General features: G+C 39.7%; 1 protein-coding gene and 1 non-coding gene across 6 annotated transcripts in view; both read left to right on the forward strand.

The window, feature by feature from the left end:
• Positions 1-15,732, forward strand: part of AP1G1 (adaptor related protein complex 1 subunit gamma 1) — a 35,887-nt gene that overhangs the window by 9,277 nt on the left and 10,878 nt on the right. For all 5 annotated transcript variants that reach the window (XM_053987332.1, XM_053987335.1, XM_053987334.1 and 2 more), the window contains exons 3-11: positions 4,381-4,505; positions 6,620-6,761; positions 7,974-8,070; positions 8,905-8,981; positions 11,191-11,286; positions 11,750-11,830; positions 12,075-12,173; positions 12,582-12,637; positions 13,425-13,538. In XM_053987332.1, coding sequence (XP_053843307.1) covers positions 4,381-4,505; positions 6,620-6,761; positions 7,974-8,070; positions 8,905-8,981; positions 11,191-11,286; positions 11,750-11,830; positions 12,075-12,173; positions 12,582-12,637; positions 13,425-13,538 — 887 coding nt within the window. The remainder of the gene's footprint in view (positions 1-4,380; positions 4,506-6,619; positions 6,762-7,973; positions 8,071-8,904; positions 8,982-11,190; positions 11,287-11,749; positions 11,831-12,074; positions 12,174-12,581; positions 12,638-13,424; positions 13,539-15,732) is intronic.
• LOC128813091 (small nucleolar RNA SNORD71) lies at positions 14,930-15,016 on the forward strand. Its single transcript, XR_008438911.1, has one exon. It is a non-coding gene; the product is annotated as a small nucleolar RNA SNORD71 (small nucleolar RNA).

Below are 15,732 nucleotides of genomic sequence, written 5' to 3' on the forward strand. Positions count from 1 at the left end.
CTGTTTTCACGTATGTTCTGAACCTATGTTAGTTAGTTCGTTTAGACTTCATTAGTGAGATTTGCTGTTTGGGGCTTACATATTTTGTTTTGAAACTTGAGGTTAGTCTGCTTTTGCCATACTGTCTCCTCCTCACCAGCCATGTTTCTGCAGAGAAGTAGTGCTTAAATCACAGTCCAAGACATAGGGATTTTTTTAGATTGGATCAAAATAGCACTTTGGAGTTCTGTCTCTGAAAAATACCACATACTTCAAAGGAGGTTCTATACCCGTTTCCGTATAAAGCAATGTATTTGAGACAGAAAAGAGCTGGTCTGTTCCTGGCAATCAAAAGTTGGTGTTCCTTATCCCCATCTTAGTGAGGTGACATGGAGAATGCAGGTGTGAGTTTTTCATCTCTTGGCTTATTTTTGATGTGCTGTTTTTCACAGAAATTTTAGGAAAGGGAAGCAGGAGGATGGAAGCTCTTGATCTACAAGGTGGTCCCTCAGGTTAGCTTTGCTTAGTCTTTGGGGCATAGTCAGTTTTGATTAGAAGTCAGTAAGTGTCCTGTTAATAGTAATCTAGCCTAGGTCTTCAATAAAGCTTAAATCAGTCAAATTGTTGTATCCCTTCAAGCAGCTTCATGTCTTGTGTGTCTATGCATTTATGGTTGAATTTACCAGTCCTAATATGTCTCACTGAAACAGTAAGCTCAAGCCAGTGAAATCAAATTGCAGATAGTTAGGATTAGTGAGTTAGGTGGGCTCTGCTATAGCATACGAAGTGCCTCATCTTACTTCTATATTATTGGATTCTTCTCTCAGGGTAAAGAGTTTTGAAAAAGAGCAAGTGAAGTTGTGTATTATTCTATTCTTAACGCTTTTCATAGCCGGGCTCTGGTCCAAGAGAGCAACTTCCTATCACAAAAATTCATCATTATCTTGGAGCTTTAAGAATAATGAAAAGTGTTACAAAAGTGTCATCTAGAATTTCAACGTTTGGCCTATGTTAAGAACATGATATAAATTTCATTCTTCTATCTTGTTGCTCAAGTATTTAATCCCATCCAAGGAAGATTATAATTTACCATTTAGTTGAATGATTTAATTTACCATTGCTAAGTAAATGTACTAATTTACCATTACTAACTAAAGCAGAAATTTTCTAGCTAAAACTAACTAAAAAGCAAAGGAGAGCTCTGTTTTGCTGTCTGTCTGTCTGCAGACAACACAGTCCAGGAGCAGGAATGTGGAGGAGTGAGTGCAGTTTTCTGAAAACAAACTCTGCGCTTCTTCTCCCCGCCCCCCCCCACCCCCTTCACTCCTGGAACAAGTCTTAAAGGTGCAAAACTTATTATTCAACATAAACAGAACAGACAACTGGGGATAAAAGCATCATACAGTCAACCTAGGACATTTAGTAATGGCAAATTCACTGTTAGTGCAAGAAGGCTAAGGCAGATTGTTCAGTATCTGTTAATGCCAGGCTTGCTACATCTTGAAAAGAATTTGGAGAGCAGAGTACTTCATTCAATGCCCTTGGTTCTCTTGTAATTTATCAGCTGAGTTTTCAGGAGGGCAGAGGGCCCAATGCTGAAAAGGATTTTAACAAGTATTCTGCAGGAGAGTGAGTTAGAGACCTTTGCGTGTCCTTAACACTTACCACTGGAAGGAATCTTTCAAGGTACTACTGTTGTATAGGAGTATAGTTTGTGTGACCTGGGGACCTGTTGAGGACAGAGGCTCTTCCAATAGTGGAGTCTTGCAGATAGATAGTCCTGCAATGTAGACAGTAAGCTTCTGAGAGTGATAGGATAAATATGCAGGAAAGATGTTTTGCTGAAAAACAGGAGAGCCACAAGTGGTGTTACAGTTTCTCTTAAAGCTATAAACAGACAGCAGCTAACAATGTGGGTAACCAGGAGTGAGTGGTCAATCTACTTCTGTCCAAGCCAGGGTTCCTCAACTTTGACCTGAGATATCTTGTACACAAGTATGAGAATGAGCACTGTATTTAGCTAGTGCATGCTGATATACACTGGATGACATGCTGTCTCCTGAGCATGTGCAAAGGCTGTTTGTGCAAGTTTAGAAGTTGTTGGACAGCCTGGACAAATGGTCAAATAACTTTATTATTGTCATTGTTTCTATTTGAAAAAAAAAATCCAGTTGGAAGAGTGGCTGTGTCAGTAAAAGTTGGGTCAGTTGTAGTCTGATTACATGCCAGTAGTATCTGCTACAGTAGAGATGTAGCAGATTTTAATTGTTCCTTTGAATGAAATGGATTTAACATTATCAAGATTTTTTTCCACTAATTTCACCTAGTTAAGAGCTTCAGCTGATCATGTTTCTTGGTATTGCTGTGCATGAATCTAGTTTGTATGTACTTCTATACAAGTGAAACAAGACCTCATCAGCCTTTCATGGGGTAAATTTCACTAATATATTTTAAATTCAAAAGTACTAGAAATGTATCTTAGAGTATCTGTTGCAGTCATCAGTTTTCTTATGCTCTTCCTCAGTTATTCATCTTCTACCTTCATTGGCTCTTACCCTGTAGCTTAGATGTCATCAATTTTATGTTGCGTTTTTTTTGTGGAGGATTTTATAAGTAAGCCTAGGAAAGAAGGCTGTTTCAGAGGTGCATTATTCTCTTACAGAAAGCACTGGAAACATGAGAGCTTGATATCTAGTGTTCTGTACGTTATCTCTGGCTGATCTTGAACATTTGGGCAAATTCAGTTATCTTTGCAGAGGACTGGTTTTATTGTTCAGAGGTGTTTATTCGAGGTTTTCATCCCATTTAACCTTGCAGACTGAACTCAGTTTCTTTCAAGCCTTTTCTTACCAATTTGTCATCCTGCACTCGTTGGGCTCTCGCATATGACAACAACATCAACAGCTGAGTGTGTGTTCTAATGCCATGTGGTCTTGAGGACTAGCAGGACTAGGACTAGGCCATAGCACTTTCTCTGGCACTTCAACTTTAATTTTCTTACCAATATACAACTTTACTCTGGTTGATGTGTGTGTTTCTTGCATCTCACCTGTATCTGTTGCCCTGTTCAAGCTTCTGTCTAGCTGGGGCCATGGATCCCTTTTCCTGATACCTCATATCTTTGCCTGTGCATGCCCCCTTTGCTATGGATCTATTGCCAGCTCTGTCTGACCCCCTCCTCAAACCTATTGCGTATGCTTATTTGCTGCCCCAGCTAGTAAAACAGACTTGGAGAAATTGTTTGTGAGGGATAGATCTCTACTTCCCTGTCAGGAAAGTAGACATAGATTATAGCTGATAAGTTACCTGTTGCAGAAATCTATTTTAGTCATAGTAATGTCAGAATATCTCTGTGGTGGATGGTATTTGTTTTTTAAAGTGTCAGATGTAAAAATGAGCTGGGAATTAAATTTTAAATTAGCAGAGTTCAGGTGGAAACTGTGTGTGTTGTTTTGGGAATCTCTTCTGTGCTATTGGTCACAGTTGCCATTTCTACAGGGGGAAAGGGAAACTTGTAGTGGGTGAAATATACACAATTTTAGTAAACCTCTGGTGTTCCAGAGATTACAGAGAAGCACAAAAACATAACTGTCTCTGATAATCTACTTTTTACGTAGTTAGCCAGTTAGTTACAGATCATAATAAACACAACCTGGTTTTAGAGTCATCGAATCCTAGAATGGTTTGGGTTGAAAGGTCATCTAGTTCCAACTGCCATGGGCAAGGACACCTGCTAGTCCAGGTTGCTCCAAGCCCAGTCCAGCCTAGCCTTGAACACTTGCAGGGATCCAGGGGCAGCCTGTGCCACGGCCTCACCATGCTCACAGCCAAGATTTTCTTCCTAATATCAAACCTAAACTTGCCCCTTTTTTCATTTGAGGTCATGACCCCTTGTCCTGTCAATACATGTCCTTGTTTTGGCAGCTTACGGAGCATTGATCCTCTTCCTAGTAGATAAATGGAAGCTTTTAAGTTTAATTTAAAAGCTTCATGTGGGTATCAAGCATGATACATGATCTGGATTTCCACATCTTTACTATTTTGTGTTTACTGATGTATCTTTCATCTCTATCAATGTGTTATTGTTTACTTTTGTGATCTGACATTAACTAACATATCTGGTATATCTGAGGTCATGGAAGACCAGCAGTGTCTGGCCTTTTCAAGGCACCAGAGCTGCTAATGACCTTCCTGCTGGCTCTGTTGGAACTTTGGGCAGGTCATTTAATCTTTTTTGGTTTTCCACATCACCAAAATGGAAACCAATTACACCTTTAAAAGTGCACTCTGAGATGCATATGTTACTAGGCATCAAAATTCAAACTGTTTCTTCTCTAGCTAAGAAGTAGTTTTCAAGCTAATTATGTCTTTTTATTCTTTTTTTCCTTTTTTTTTTTCCAGTTGGAGTGCCTCAAGCTTATTGCGTCTCAGAAATTCACAGACAAGCGCATTGGGTATTTAGGTGCCATGTTGCTGCTGGATGAGAGACAGGATGTTCATCTTCTTATGACCAATTGCATCAAGAAGTAAGGGTACCACCTCTCGATCAAACCATGCTTTGAGGTTTCAGTATCAGAAAGTATCCTTCTGACAGCAATACTTAGAGTTAGAAAACTGGTGCCTTGAAATTGTTGTATGCTGTTGACCATAATAAGACTGTCTTAGTAGTGCTCTGTATTGGGCCATCCTGTCTAGCTTCTTTAGTGGGAACAGAATATAAAATTGCATTGGTTTTGAAGAGGTATATGTAGCAAGCAACACATGTCCTGTGTGTGTTTGACAAGCTCTGTTTGACAAGTTTGTTCCTTGACAAGCTCTGAAGACTTGTCAAGGAACAAGGCTATGTATCTTGCTTTCTTTTTAAGATCTAATGGTCCTGACAAATGGTTTTCATTGGAAGCAAGGCAGCAGCTTGGGATGTGTTGTCATTTTGCTGAAATCAGGCAAGAGGGGGTGGGAATTACTATTTTTTTAATACTTCTCTCAGCAAAGGGATGTTAAAGTGGGACTTTTTTACATCATAGTTTAGTGGGTGACAATGAGTGTGTTTTCTTTTCAAGATTGATTGGAGCAGGTATGGAACAGCTGGGTTCTGGACCTACCCAAAGGTTATGTGTGGTGTACCTGGTTTTATTATTATGTACTATTAGCACATAAGTCTCTCAGATATTAGCAAGTAAAGTATTGATCTTCAATTAGACTGTGGCCTCAAAGTGCTTTAAAAGAGACTTGATAAAACTGTGGGCCTGAGGATCTGCTAACTTTGGACCTAACATCCAGAAGACAAGATTTTTGTCTAAAGATCTTTCATTGAAATGCTATACCTATGAGGTGCTTCCATTAGAACCAGGCTGCAGGTTAACACCTCTTTTGATTGTTTATGCTACAGTGAATTTGTTAAAGGATATAGTGAGTTTGAACTGGAAATGGGTCAGACAGAAGCTGTGCAAAAATGGTGGACAGCTTCCCACTGTCTCCTGGGTTGTATATTGCTTTCTCCTTCGGCTTCTATATCTGCCATTGTGTCTTGCTTTTATCTAGACATTAAGGGATTTATTTATGGCATTGTTTTTCACTGTTTCATAGCAAGACCCAGATTTTTGAGACGAAAAGGAAGGCAACCTCTTGAAGCGTGTACTTGTGATACACACAGCTTTATATGGCTGCCAAAAATTGTTAAAGAAAGGAAACAAAAAACCAACCTATTTAGTAGCATGTGCTGTCTGCATGTTGTCATTGCTGCTTCATGTTACAACCAGGATACTCTCTTTCCATTCTGCACCTCTTGTGTGTTTGGTTCAGAACCACTTCTTTCCCCAGCTCTTCCATCTTGCAGTCCCCAGTTCCCCTTGCCTCCCAAACCAGGAACTGTGTTTTTTACTTTCTTCAGCATTGAATCCTGAGTGCTGTGGCAACCTTAGTACCAAACACAGATGGAAAAGTGGTGTAGAATTTGATTTTAAAGGCTACTGGGATTGCCATGTAGAAGCTATGTTGTCTTGTGCTTAGTGTGACATTGTAGCGAGTCTCACGAATAGCATCTTCTGTTAGGTAGTTAAGCTTTAGTGACCACTTTTCACAACTTCCTTAAGCATATGAATAGGAAAAATTGCTAAACAGAATTCTTGTATGAATTATTTTCAAGGTGTATGAGTGGTGGCGTTTGTGTTTTTTGGTCAGGATAGAGAATACTTTTACATAGATTTTTCTATACTGTTTGATTTGTAAATGCAGAAGCTAAAGCCTGTAGAACATCTTTAAACTGGGACAGCCCACAGTTTCACTGCAGGTCTGTACTTTGCATGCAAGTTTCAAAGCTAAAACCATTTTAAGTGGAATTCTTTATAGTCTTCCCTCTTCTCAGCTCAATCCCTGGATACACTGACAGGTCAACCTGATAGTTAAACCAAGTATTTTATCTTTTTAATTGAGGATTCTAAGTAAAATTAGTAGCAAACTCTGTGGTACATGCACTCAAAGCTTCTATCACTCCCAAGACGTGCTCCCCCAGAGCTGTGAATCCAGAAAGTTCTTCTGGGCCATGTGTTGCTGGATAGATGACTCTAGCTGTAGATGCCCTTTTTTGTGTGTTCAGTTTCTGTGTGTGCATGCTGATTGACTTTTTTGTTCTCCTTTACAGTGACCTTAATCACAGCACACAGTATGTGCAGGGGCTGGCACTTTGTACTCTTGGCTGCATGGGCTCCTCAGAAATGTGCAGAGACCTTGCAGGAGAGGTGGAAAAGCTCCTCAAAACTTCCAATTCCTATCTTAGGAAAAAGGTACTTCAGGAAACTTTTGAATACTTTGTTATGGATTAAAAGGCAAGATTGATTGAACACCTTGCTAATATCTGGAATACTAGATGACTGAGATCACACTGAATGAATATTCTCCCAATGTGCAAGACAGAGCTCAAAACTCCCTGTGTGTTAATAGCAGGAATGTATGTAAACCTCTAAAAGATAAGCCTCCAATTGGCGAGGCAGTTGCTTCTATTTTTGTATTCTCTGCCATAATGTTATTGGTGGTAATGTGAACACTTGCCCCCTCGTATACATTAGCCTCAAAATTCTGGTTACCAGTTTGATTTATGTTCTCAGATAAGTCCAGAGAAGCTCTGGTTATTAACAATGCAGACTGGTATCGGAAGATTTGAACCTATTTGATATCTTCTGTTGATGATGGTGACAGTAGTATGAGAACTAGAAGGGTTAAGGTCTTGAAATGGATGAACACTTATAAATTGTCTAATTTCTGCAGCAAATTTGCCATAGCATCAGCAAAGTGTGATTACCCCTATTCTTTTAGGTTTATTTATTGATAAGTCTTGGTGAGAGTGTGAAGCAGTAAGATTTAGAAGGAGATGTGTTGTTACTTCTTTGTCTAGTGCTGGATCTAGAGAGAGTTTGGAGAGAAAGCAATGCTAAGAGGTCTTGCTGTGTTCTGGAAAGAGGCACTTGATTTTCAGGCAGGTGCAAGGAATAGTGTCTCCTGTTGCTTCTCCATCCTAGAAGAAATAGAGACGTGTTTTTTCAAAAACAGTAGTTTGTTTTGTTTCTCATAGCACCCATCACCTGCAGGAGGAAGTTTTGTTTTTTGGGGAAGGAGGGAAAGTAAATAAGCCATAAGCCATAATTTTACAGTAAGTTTAATTATTTGTTTCCAATGCATTATCTCCTTCCCAGCAAGAGGAAGACAGGCTGAAGTAGCCCTATTAAAGGCAGAGCTGCTTTGCAGATAATAGCGCTTCTTATGTGAATAATGTAAAAATGAACCATTGATAGGGGGAGTATTAGTTTGTAGTTCAGTGCTCCCCCTTTATTGAACTCTCTTCTGGAATGCTGTTTAGTAACATTTGTATTAGAGAGATGGAAAAATGTGCCAAGCCTTTGTTTATCATGAAGATGGTTATAGTTCCCACTGTGCTAGATATTCCCAAAACAGGTATTGTTGTCATTGCAGTGTGTACTAACAAGTGTTTTTCTATCCAGGCAGCACTGTGTGCTGTTCATGTCATCAGAAAGGTGCCTGAACTTATGGAGATGTTCCTGCCGGCCACCAAAAACTTGCTGAATGAGAAGAACCACGGTAATAGCTGAGACTGTACTTAACAAGGCTAAGCCATTCTCGAGAGGATAGTGCACTTGCTACCTAAGCCTTTTGTTTGGAGGGAACTTCAGAGGTGTATTTGTATGATTTGTTTCTTTCTATTTCTACACAGTGAATGCAAATGTCATTTAGGAGGAAGGGATGTATATGACTCTGCTAGTCAACAGGACTTTAACATGGCATAGGTGACAAAAGGAACTCTTTCATTGCATTTTGATAGGCTTCAGAGTAGGTGAAATCGGAAAGTTTGATTTTCATCCTGTACACTGCCTAAAGTGACTCTAAGGAAGTGGCTTCTTAGGTTTGGAGGTATTATTTTTGTGTAGTCTAAATGGAGTTCTGAGGCGTCCTGAGGAAGGTGATATAAGGTCAGCTAGGCAACCCAAATGAGAAGAGAAAATTGGGAAGTGTGAAGAACTTGACACCCACAATGCAATTAACACATGCTGTCCTTCTGGAGTCTTAAGTTTGTATAGAATCATAGAATGGTTGGATTTAGAAGAGACCTCAGAGGTCAGTAGCCCAGCTATAACCATTACTGTATGTTTAGTATACGAGTTTCTGTGGACCAAATCCAATTTATCTCCTGCCTTGGCCTTTAATTGCACATTGAGCAGGAGCACATTGCTATCTGCTTTCCCTTGGACACAGCTGCAAGCTCAAATATCTGTAGTGCTAGATACAATATGTTGAATTCAAGAATTTTTTTTAATGATTTCCTGTTTTTTCTTGTGATGTTTATCAAATGTCTGGAGCAAGTGGAATGATGTTAAATGGAGATATATTTTTCTTTTCCCCCTCCCTCACCTTTAGGTGTTCTTCACACATCAGTTGTCCTCCTCACGGAGATGTGTGAGAGAAGCCCAGACATGCTTGCACACTTTAGAAAGGTAAGTGTGAACTGGTAATATTGCAAAGTTAATATTCATGGCCTTCTAGTAAAGTCCTTACAGTTGTTTGGGTGAAGAATTTAATGATACTGTCTGTTTGCTAATTTTTTTTTAAATCATTAAATGTGGGAATTTCATGTGTATCTAGACCTAATCCCCTTCAGTAAGTGGTTAAGTTACAAACAATCAGTCTTAAGATTGTGCAGTATAAAACTCATCCTAGAGTTAGATTTAAAGTTGTCTTTGATGGTCCCTTAGGTTTTTCCTCACTTCTTCTATCTAATTGCATAGTGGCACTGGAATCACAAATGAAGTAAACGTAGAGAGTAAGATGAAAAACTGAAGCTTATACCAACACCTGAATGCCTTAAGCACAGCCACACAGTTATATGCACTCAGTTCAAAAACACCGACCTAAATTCTAGTTGTATAGATACCTCATGCCTGATGCATACTATGCTACACAATTTTCCATTTTAATTTAAGGGTTTGAGAGTCAATGTCACTCTTCCTCCTCTGGTTAGGAATGTTTGCTTCCCATCACCCTCCTGGCTTCCTTCTGTTGTTTGCTATAATTTGCTGTATTATTGCCATGTGAAAGACTACCGATAGAAGAGCATCTGAAAATTGCCTTGATTGTCATTTTAAATTCTTGATCAAAGAAGGAGAAATTGAACAAAGCTGGTAGAACAGAGCAAGCCATTTGCTCCTCTGAAAAGTCTTAAAGATGTTTGTTTATTTGCATGCCCATTTACTTTTCCTCCTTGACTTGTCTATATCATTAGGGATTTAAAACTATACATTCTTTGGTGCATCTTAGCATTTTGGCATGCATCTTCCTTTGCCTGGATTGTAAACGTCAAAGCAGGAAAAAAAGTCAGATGAGGTTCATTTTGCAGGTACCATCCCTGCTACTATTTGCTTGGTTAATGTGATAGCTGTGGGAAAAGAGAGAAGAGCTGAGTGCACAAAATTTTGTTACTAGGTACAGTCTTCTAGCTATTTCTTGTAGTTGTTATGCTGTGAATGGTATAACATTGACCTATCCCTAATGCTTGCTTCGTCTGTTTTGTCCCTTTTGTCTGTTTGGAAACCTGCTGAGTTAGAATGAAAAGGTAAGAGTTAATTTTTCTAGATGATGCATGTTTGCCTTGAATCTGTAGATGTTTGTCCTTTGTGAAGCAGTGCCTCTGAATGACACAGTTGTGATTGATGCCACATGCTTAGATCATCTGTACTTGTCTAATGCTCTTTGTGTGCTGGACTCGTCACTAAACCTCTACATCCACGGCAGCCTGAATCTCAGTTTTGGTCTTCTGCAAACATCAGCCTGCTTTCCTCATTTGAGGAATACTTTACAGATATTTTTTTTTTTTTTTTTTTTTTTTTTTTTTTTTTTGTGCCTGTGCAAGTTGTAGCCTGGGGCTGCTTTCCTCTTACCACAAACTGGGCTTTGTGTTTTGTCTGTATCATAGGGCAACTTTGGGTGATTCTCAGAAGGGAGCAGGACAGACAGTTAGTTAACTGCCTGTAGGAGGCTGTAAAGGCTTTCTGTACTGCAAAGAGCTACCCAGTCCAGCTGCAATGCTGATAGTCTTCATGGGTGTAATTTGTATTCCAGAAGATGCTGGCCAGGGGGTGGTGGCCCTCAACCAGTCTCCATGGCTGTAATGTTTCCCTTTATTCTGTCCTCAGTCCTGATAATTCATGCATGTTGGAAGGCAAAGCAAACATGAGTAAGGATTCCAGGAATGCTCCACTTGTCTGTTACTGTGTCTGGAGGGAAGATGTTGCAGCACCCTTTGGTTTCCTCTTTAAGGCAGATACAGGAAGTTCAGGGCTAATTTTGTGTGTTTTATGAAATGCATGTTTGCAGAGGAGTTTGTAGCTCCTGAAGAGCAAAGGTAGGAAGAAAAGGAGATGACAGGGAAACTAGGCTGGTTTTCTTCTTACACTATACCACAAATGTAGATTTACCACTTTGAAGACACCATATGGTGCTCTAGTCCCAGCTTAACTGCTTCTAGTTGTGTCTTAGCCAAGCTGTAGGTATTCATACAGCGTCAGCTCTAGGTGTCCAGGTTGAACTTTGCAGAAGAATCCAGAGACTGACTTGCTTTCAAATACAAGATTTGTTCTTGGACCTGTGCTTCAAAGCTGGGGTCAGGGAAACAACAGTACCCTAACAAGGCAACTCTCTTCTTCGCAGCTTGTTCCCCAATTAGTTCGTATTCTGAAGAACCTTATCATGTCTGGATATTCACCAGAGCATGATGTGTCTGGGATCAGTGACCCCTTTTTGCAGGTAAGAACTGATGCAAACAGTGACTGATAGCTTTAATTCTAGGACTGTGTTTTGAGCCTTTAGTGTGATGAGGTGGTTACTGCCACACCTGTGTTGATTTTAGGGCTTTTTTGGTTTTCCTTTGAGCTAATTGTGCAAATGCTGTTCATCTGCCCTAGTGAAAGACACCTGCCTTAGTTTAACCAGCAGTTGTCGTGCTTTATCACGTTATGTGACAAGAGAGAGAAGCAGTGCGTATTGATTTTAAGAAGGATGTACCTGGTAGAGAGGAAACTCGGAGCAGTTCTTGCTAGTGGGAAGAAAATAAGCACAGCAGAAGCCTGTTTTTGTTGATAAAGTTCTTACCTGGCACAAGCATTTTGCTTAAGAGTAGAAATCAGCAGCTGCTTTTGCTTTTTTGCCACTACGACCCCATGTCAAACACTGCCATCCAAGCTTTTCTTTGCTTTGTTTTATAAAATAGGTACGAATCCTGCGGTTACTAAGAATTTTAGGGAGAAATGATGATGATTCTAGTGAAGCAATGAATGATATACTTGCACAGGTAAGGTCTGCAAGGTTGATGATTGGTTTAAACTTTCTCTTAGTTTCTTAATAATTTAGGTTCTGCAGCACTAGTGAGGATACAGCTGCTTGCCATGCTGAGTGAAGTTTTATTGAAAGAGATGCATGTTCACAAGTGTGATGCTGTTTTGTAGGGGTTGATTACTTTCGCTACCTGTTCTGCAGAGCAGCACAAAGGGGATCCGCTTTGAATGAGTTGAAGTTATTTTGTTTCCTATCTCCAGGTTGCCACTAATACAGAAACAAGTAAAAATGTGGGAAATGCCATTCTCTATGAAACTGTGCTGACTATTATGGATATAAAATCTGAGAGCGGACTGAGAGTAAGTAGCCTTTGCTATTGCCTTTGTTTTTTTCCTAGGAGTGTATTAGAATAATTTGTGTGGAGGACATGAAGCAGGGTTGTTTCACCATAACACAGCTCTGCATCTGACTCTAGATAAGTCTGTAACCTTTGCAGAAAGAGTGCTTGTTTTGGGGGAGAGAGGGTGTTTGGGTTTTTTAAAATAACAAAAATTAAAAGGCAAAATTTCCTGCAGAGTGTGTGTCCTGAGTGCAAGTGAGAGCCTGTGATGCATCTCTTAACATTTCCTCTGCTTAGGCAGCTTCTAGAGCTCTTTTTAGCTAAGAACCGCAATGCTAGTTTTGACATGTTGCCTTTGAAGTCATCATGAAATAATGATAACCAGCAGCCCTTTTAGATCATTGATCTTCCCTAACTCTTTCTGCAGGTCTTAGCCATTAACATCCTAGGCCGTTTCTTATTAAACAACGACAAAAATATTAGGTAAGTTGTACAAAGTGTGTTTTGACAACACCCAATTTAAAATGCGTGAGAAGCAATTGCACAAAGATGACGCTGAAGTAAAGCTTTCCAGGAGACCATGTTGGGATCACTGCTCTTGGGGTTAGTGTGGCTGTTGAGCTTGCTTCTTTCTTGGTGCATTCTTTCTTCTACGCAAATCTTGTCTGTGGCCCTGCCCTTCTTAGTTGGTAAGTTGGAATGTATGATCTATTTCTCAACATGTGATTTCTTAATCAGGTCCACATTTTTTTCCTGTCTTGTCCCAAGTGGTCCGTAGTGGTATTCAAATCAGAGTTGGCATTGGAAATCTGACAAATCAGGCAAAGACTGATTTTTCTGATTGTGTACTGGTGGCAACAAAGGAGTTTAGTTCTGCTCTGGTCACTATTAATCAGGATGTGGAATTGCTGAATCTGTTAGGATTGAATACCATCTCTAAGCAGTTGGATAGCAAATCATGATACGGGTTTCTGACTCTAGCCCTGGAATTTTTACTGATGCTAGTTTGAATGTAAGATCTGCAGAGGTGCTTGGGACAGGTGCTTGCTTGTCTGGACAGCAGTGTTGTTAGGCATGTTACAATTTAGTGTGGTAGCTCGCCTGTGAATATAGGTCAGGAAGTCCCTACAGGATTTCCATTCATTACCGAGTGCAAGAGAATCTTATTCTGTTGCAAAATATGGCTAAGTGTGGGGCAAGGGGACAGTGTCTGTGCATAGAAATTAAATGGCTACTGTCAGCTACTGATGACCTTATGTCCTGTTTGCAGATATGTAGCTTTGACGTCGTTGTTGAAAACTGTGCAGACAGACCATAATGCAGTACAGCGGCACCGAAGCACCATTGTGGACTGCCTGAAGGATCTGGATGTCTCCATTAAAAGGTAATCAGATTATCAATGAAATAGACTCTTGAGGTTGACAGTCTGTGGAAAGTGAGCAGAGCATAGGGGAAAATGACAATAATCCTGGGGAACTGTAAGTGAGACTACTATGAAGGTATAATATGGGTCCATAATTCAAACAAGATAATGAAGATGTACTTCCATCTTCTTTGGGAAGCTGCTGTTACATTTCATGGGGAAAAAAAAAATTCTGTGTGCTTGAATTTTTCTAGAATGCAATATCAGTGGAGATTAGATTTGTGTGCTCTCAGCAAGATGGAAGGCCTCTGTGCACTATGATTATGATCAAAGCTACTCTGATGTGCTCCACGTTGGTTTTCTTTCCCAGATGAATGGGCAGTGTTATGTTGTCTTGGAGCAGTGTTAAGTCATCCAAATAATGTATTCTTAGATGTATTAGGGAGTAGTAGAATTCAGACTTAACTTGATTGCTCAACCAATTTGTGTACAAACCACGTCCTTTTATCATTCTTGGTGTTCATTTGTCATTTAAATAGCGGTGTGTTGCTGCTTCTCTGGGTATTGGGAAAGCTTGCAACCTTACTTCTCACCAGAGAAATACTTTTTGTCTTGTACTCTGTCTTAATTTCTTCCGGTTTATTCTCATTACTTCAGTTATGTTCCTTTTACTCATGATAGTAACTCCCTCCTATTTCTGTCACTCATACAAATTCTTGAACTATTTGATCTCACTTTGCCCAGTGTATGTGGAAGGCTGCTCTTCTAAACTGAGTCTTTCAGCCTCTTGATTCCTTGTTCTTTCTTTCAGAACTCTCCTCCTCCTCATTATTCTTTCTGTAACTGTGTTGCAAAGAAAGGTCTGGGCTCAGTGCGGTATACAGCATGCAGTGTTGGGGACAGCAGCATTTTTCCTGTTGCATTTCTCTGCTACAGTCCAGCATTCCACTGAGCACTCATCACGTGAATATACCTTCAAAACTGTTCAACATCTTCTTTTCCATCTACTCAAACTGGTTAGATACAGCGTTCTGATAGATCTGATAGATCCTCATTCTGATAGTCATTCTTCAAACTTAGGCCCATCTTTGAATCTGCTCAGTCTAATATGTGTAAAATAGGAAAGAAATTGGATTGGTGTTGCTTCTGAAATTTACTTTTAACTGCTATGTACTGGGTATCATGTAATATCTTTTTACAGTTGCAATCTACCCAAACCACAAATTAGTATCTTAAATGCTGAACAAGTCAGGCTGCCATTGCTGCCACTGTTTGGTGCCAGAGCCAGCACGGGGCTTGGTTGTGGAACATCAGAGCCTTATCTAGATTTTGGGTAGAAGGCAACAAAAACATTTTATTGGCACCTGCTAGGAAAATACAGGTATGCTACAAGCAACTGAGCTTCATGTCTGAGTGCTGTTGGAGGATGAAGCCTTTGAGTGATCCATCAGCAGAGCACAATGTTGCCATGCTGACACTCGTGCTGCTGACAATGCACTTTCTTCATTGAAGCATTATATTGACTGGATATATGTCAGAGTCCCCAGGCAGCAAGCTTCAAGGACTTGAGGGAAAGACATGATATCTGCTTTTGGTTATCTGAAGCATGACCTCTGCTCATCATCTTGTAACTGGTGCAGTTCATCTTTGGTCCATGTAGTGTAATTCAGAATGGCTTTGCCATTTAATTAAAATCTTTTTTTCTGCTTGATTTGATTAAACTACATGATTAAGAGCTTTTTGACAGAAATGAAATATATAATATGACTGAAGGTAAGCGATATGTGCTGAGATAAATGCCTGGTATGAAGACAACATAGTATTCCTGCACAGCTGCAGTATTGATATATCTGCTATAAAGTGACCGAAATTTTAAACATAAACATGGAAAACTTGTAACCCAGTAGGGACAGGTGTAAGAGAGTTGGGAACTAGTTGGAAGGATGGAAACAGTTCTAATAGTGGTATAGGTCATCAGCTAAACACAGATTTTAATGTTAAAAGGTAGCAATTTACTTTGGTATTTCCAACCTAATTCTGAATATCTGTATTTTTTCTGTCCCCGGGTACTAGCTGGGTAAAAAGCAAAGTAACACATTTACAACTCACCATTCTGTAAAAATCCTTATTATGATAATAACTAGAAAAATGTGGAGAAGTAGTGCTGTCTAGATGTTCTCAGATTCTTGAGAACAAATAGTGTGTGCCCAATACC

This window comes from Vidua macroura, chromosome 11, assembly GCF_024509145.1.
Source record: "Vidua macroura isolate BioBank_ID:100142 chromosome 11, ASM2450914v1, whole genome shotgun sequence".
Classification (NCBI taxonomy): Eukaryota; Metazoa; Chordata; class Aves; order Passeriformes; family Viduidae; genus Vidua; species Vidua macroura.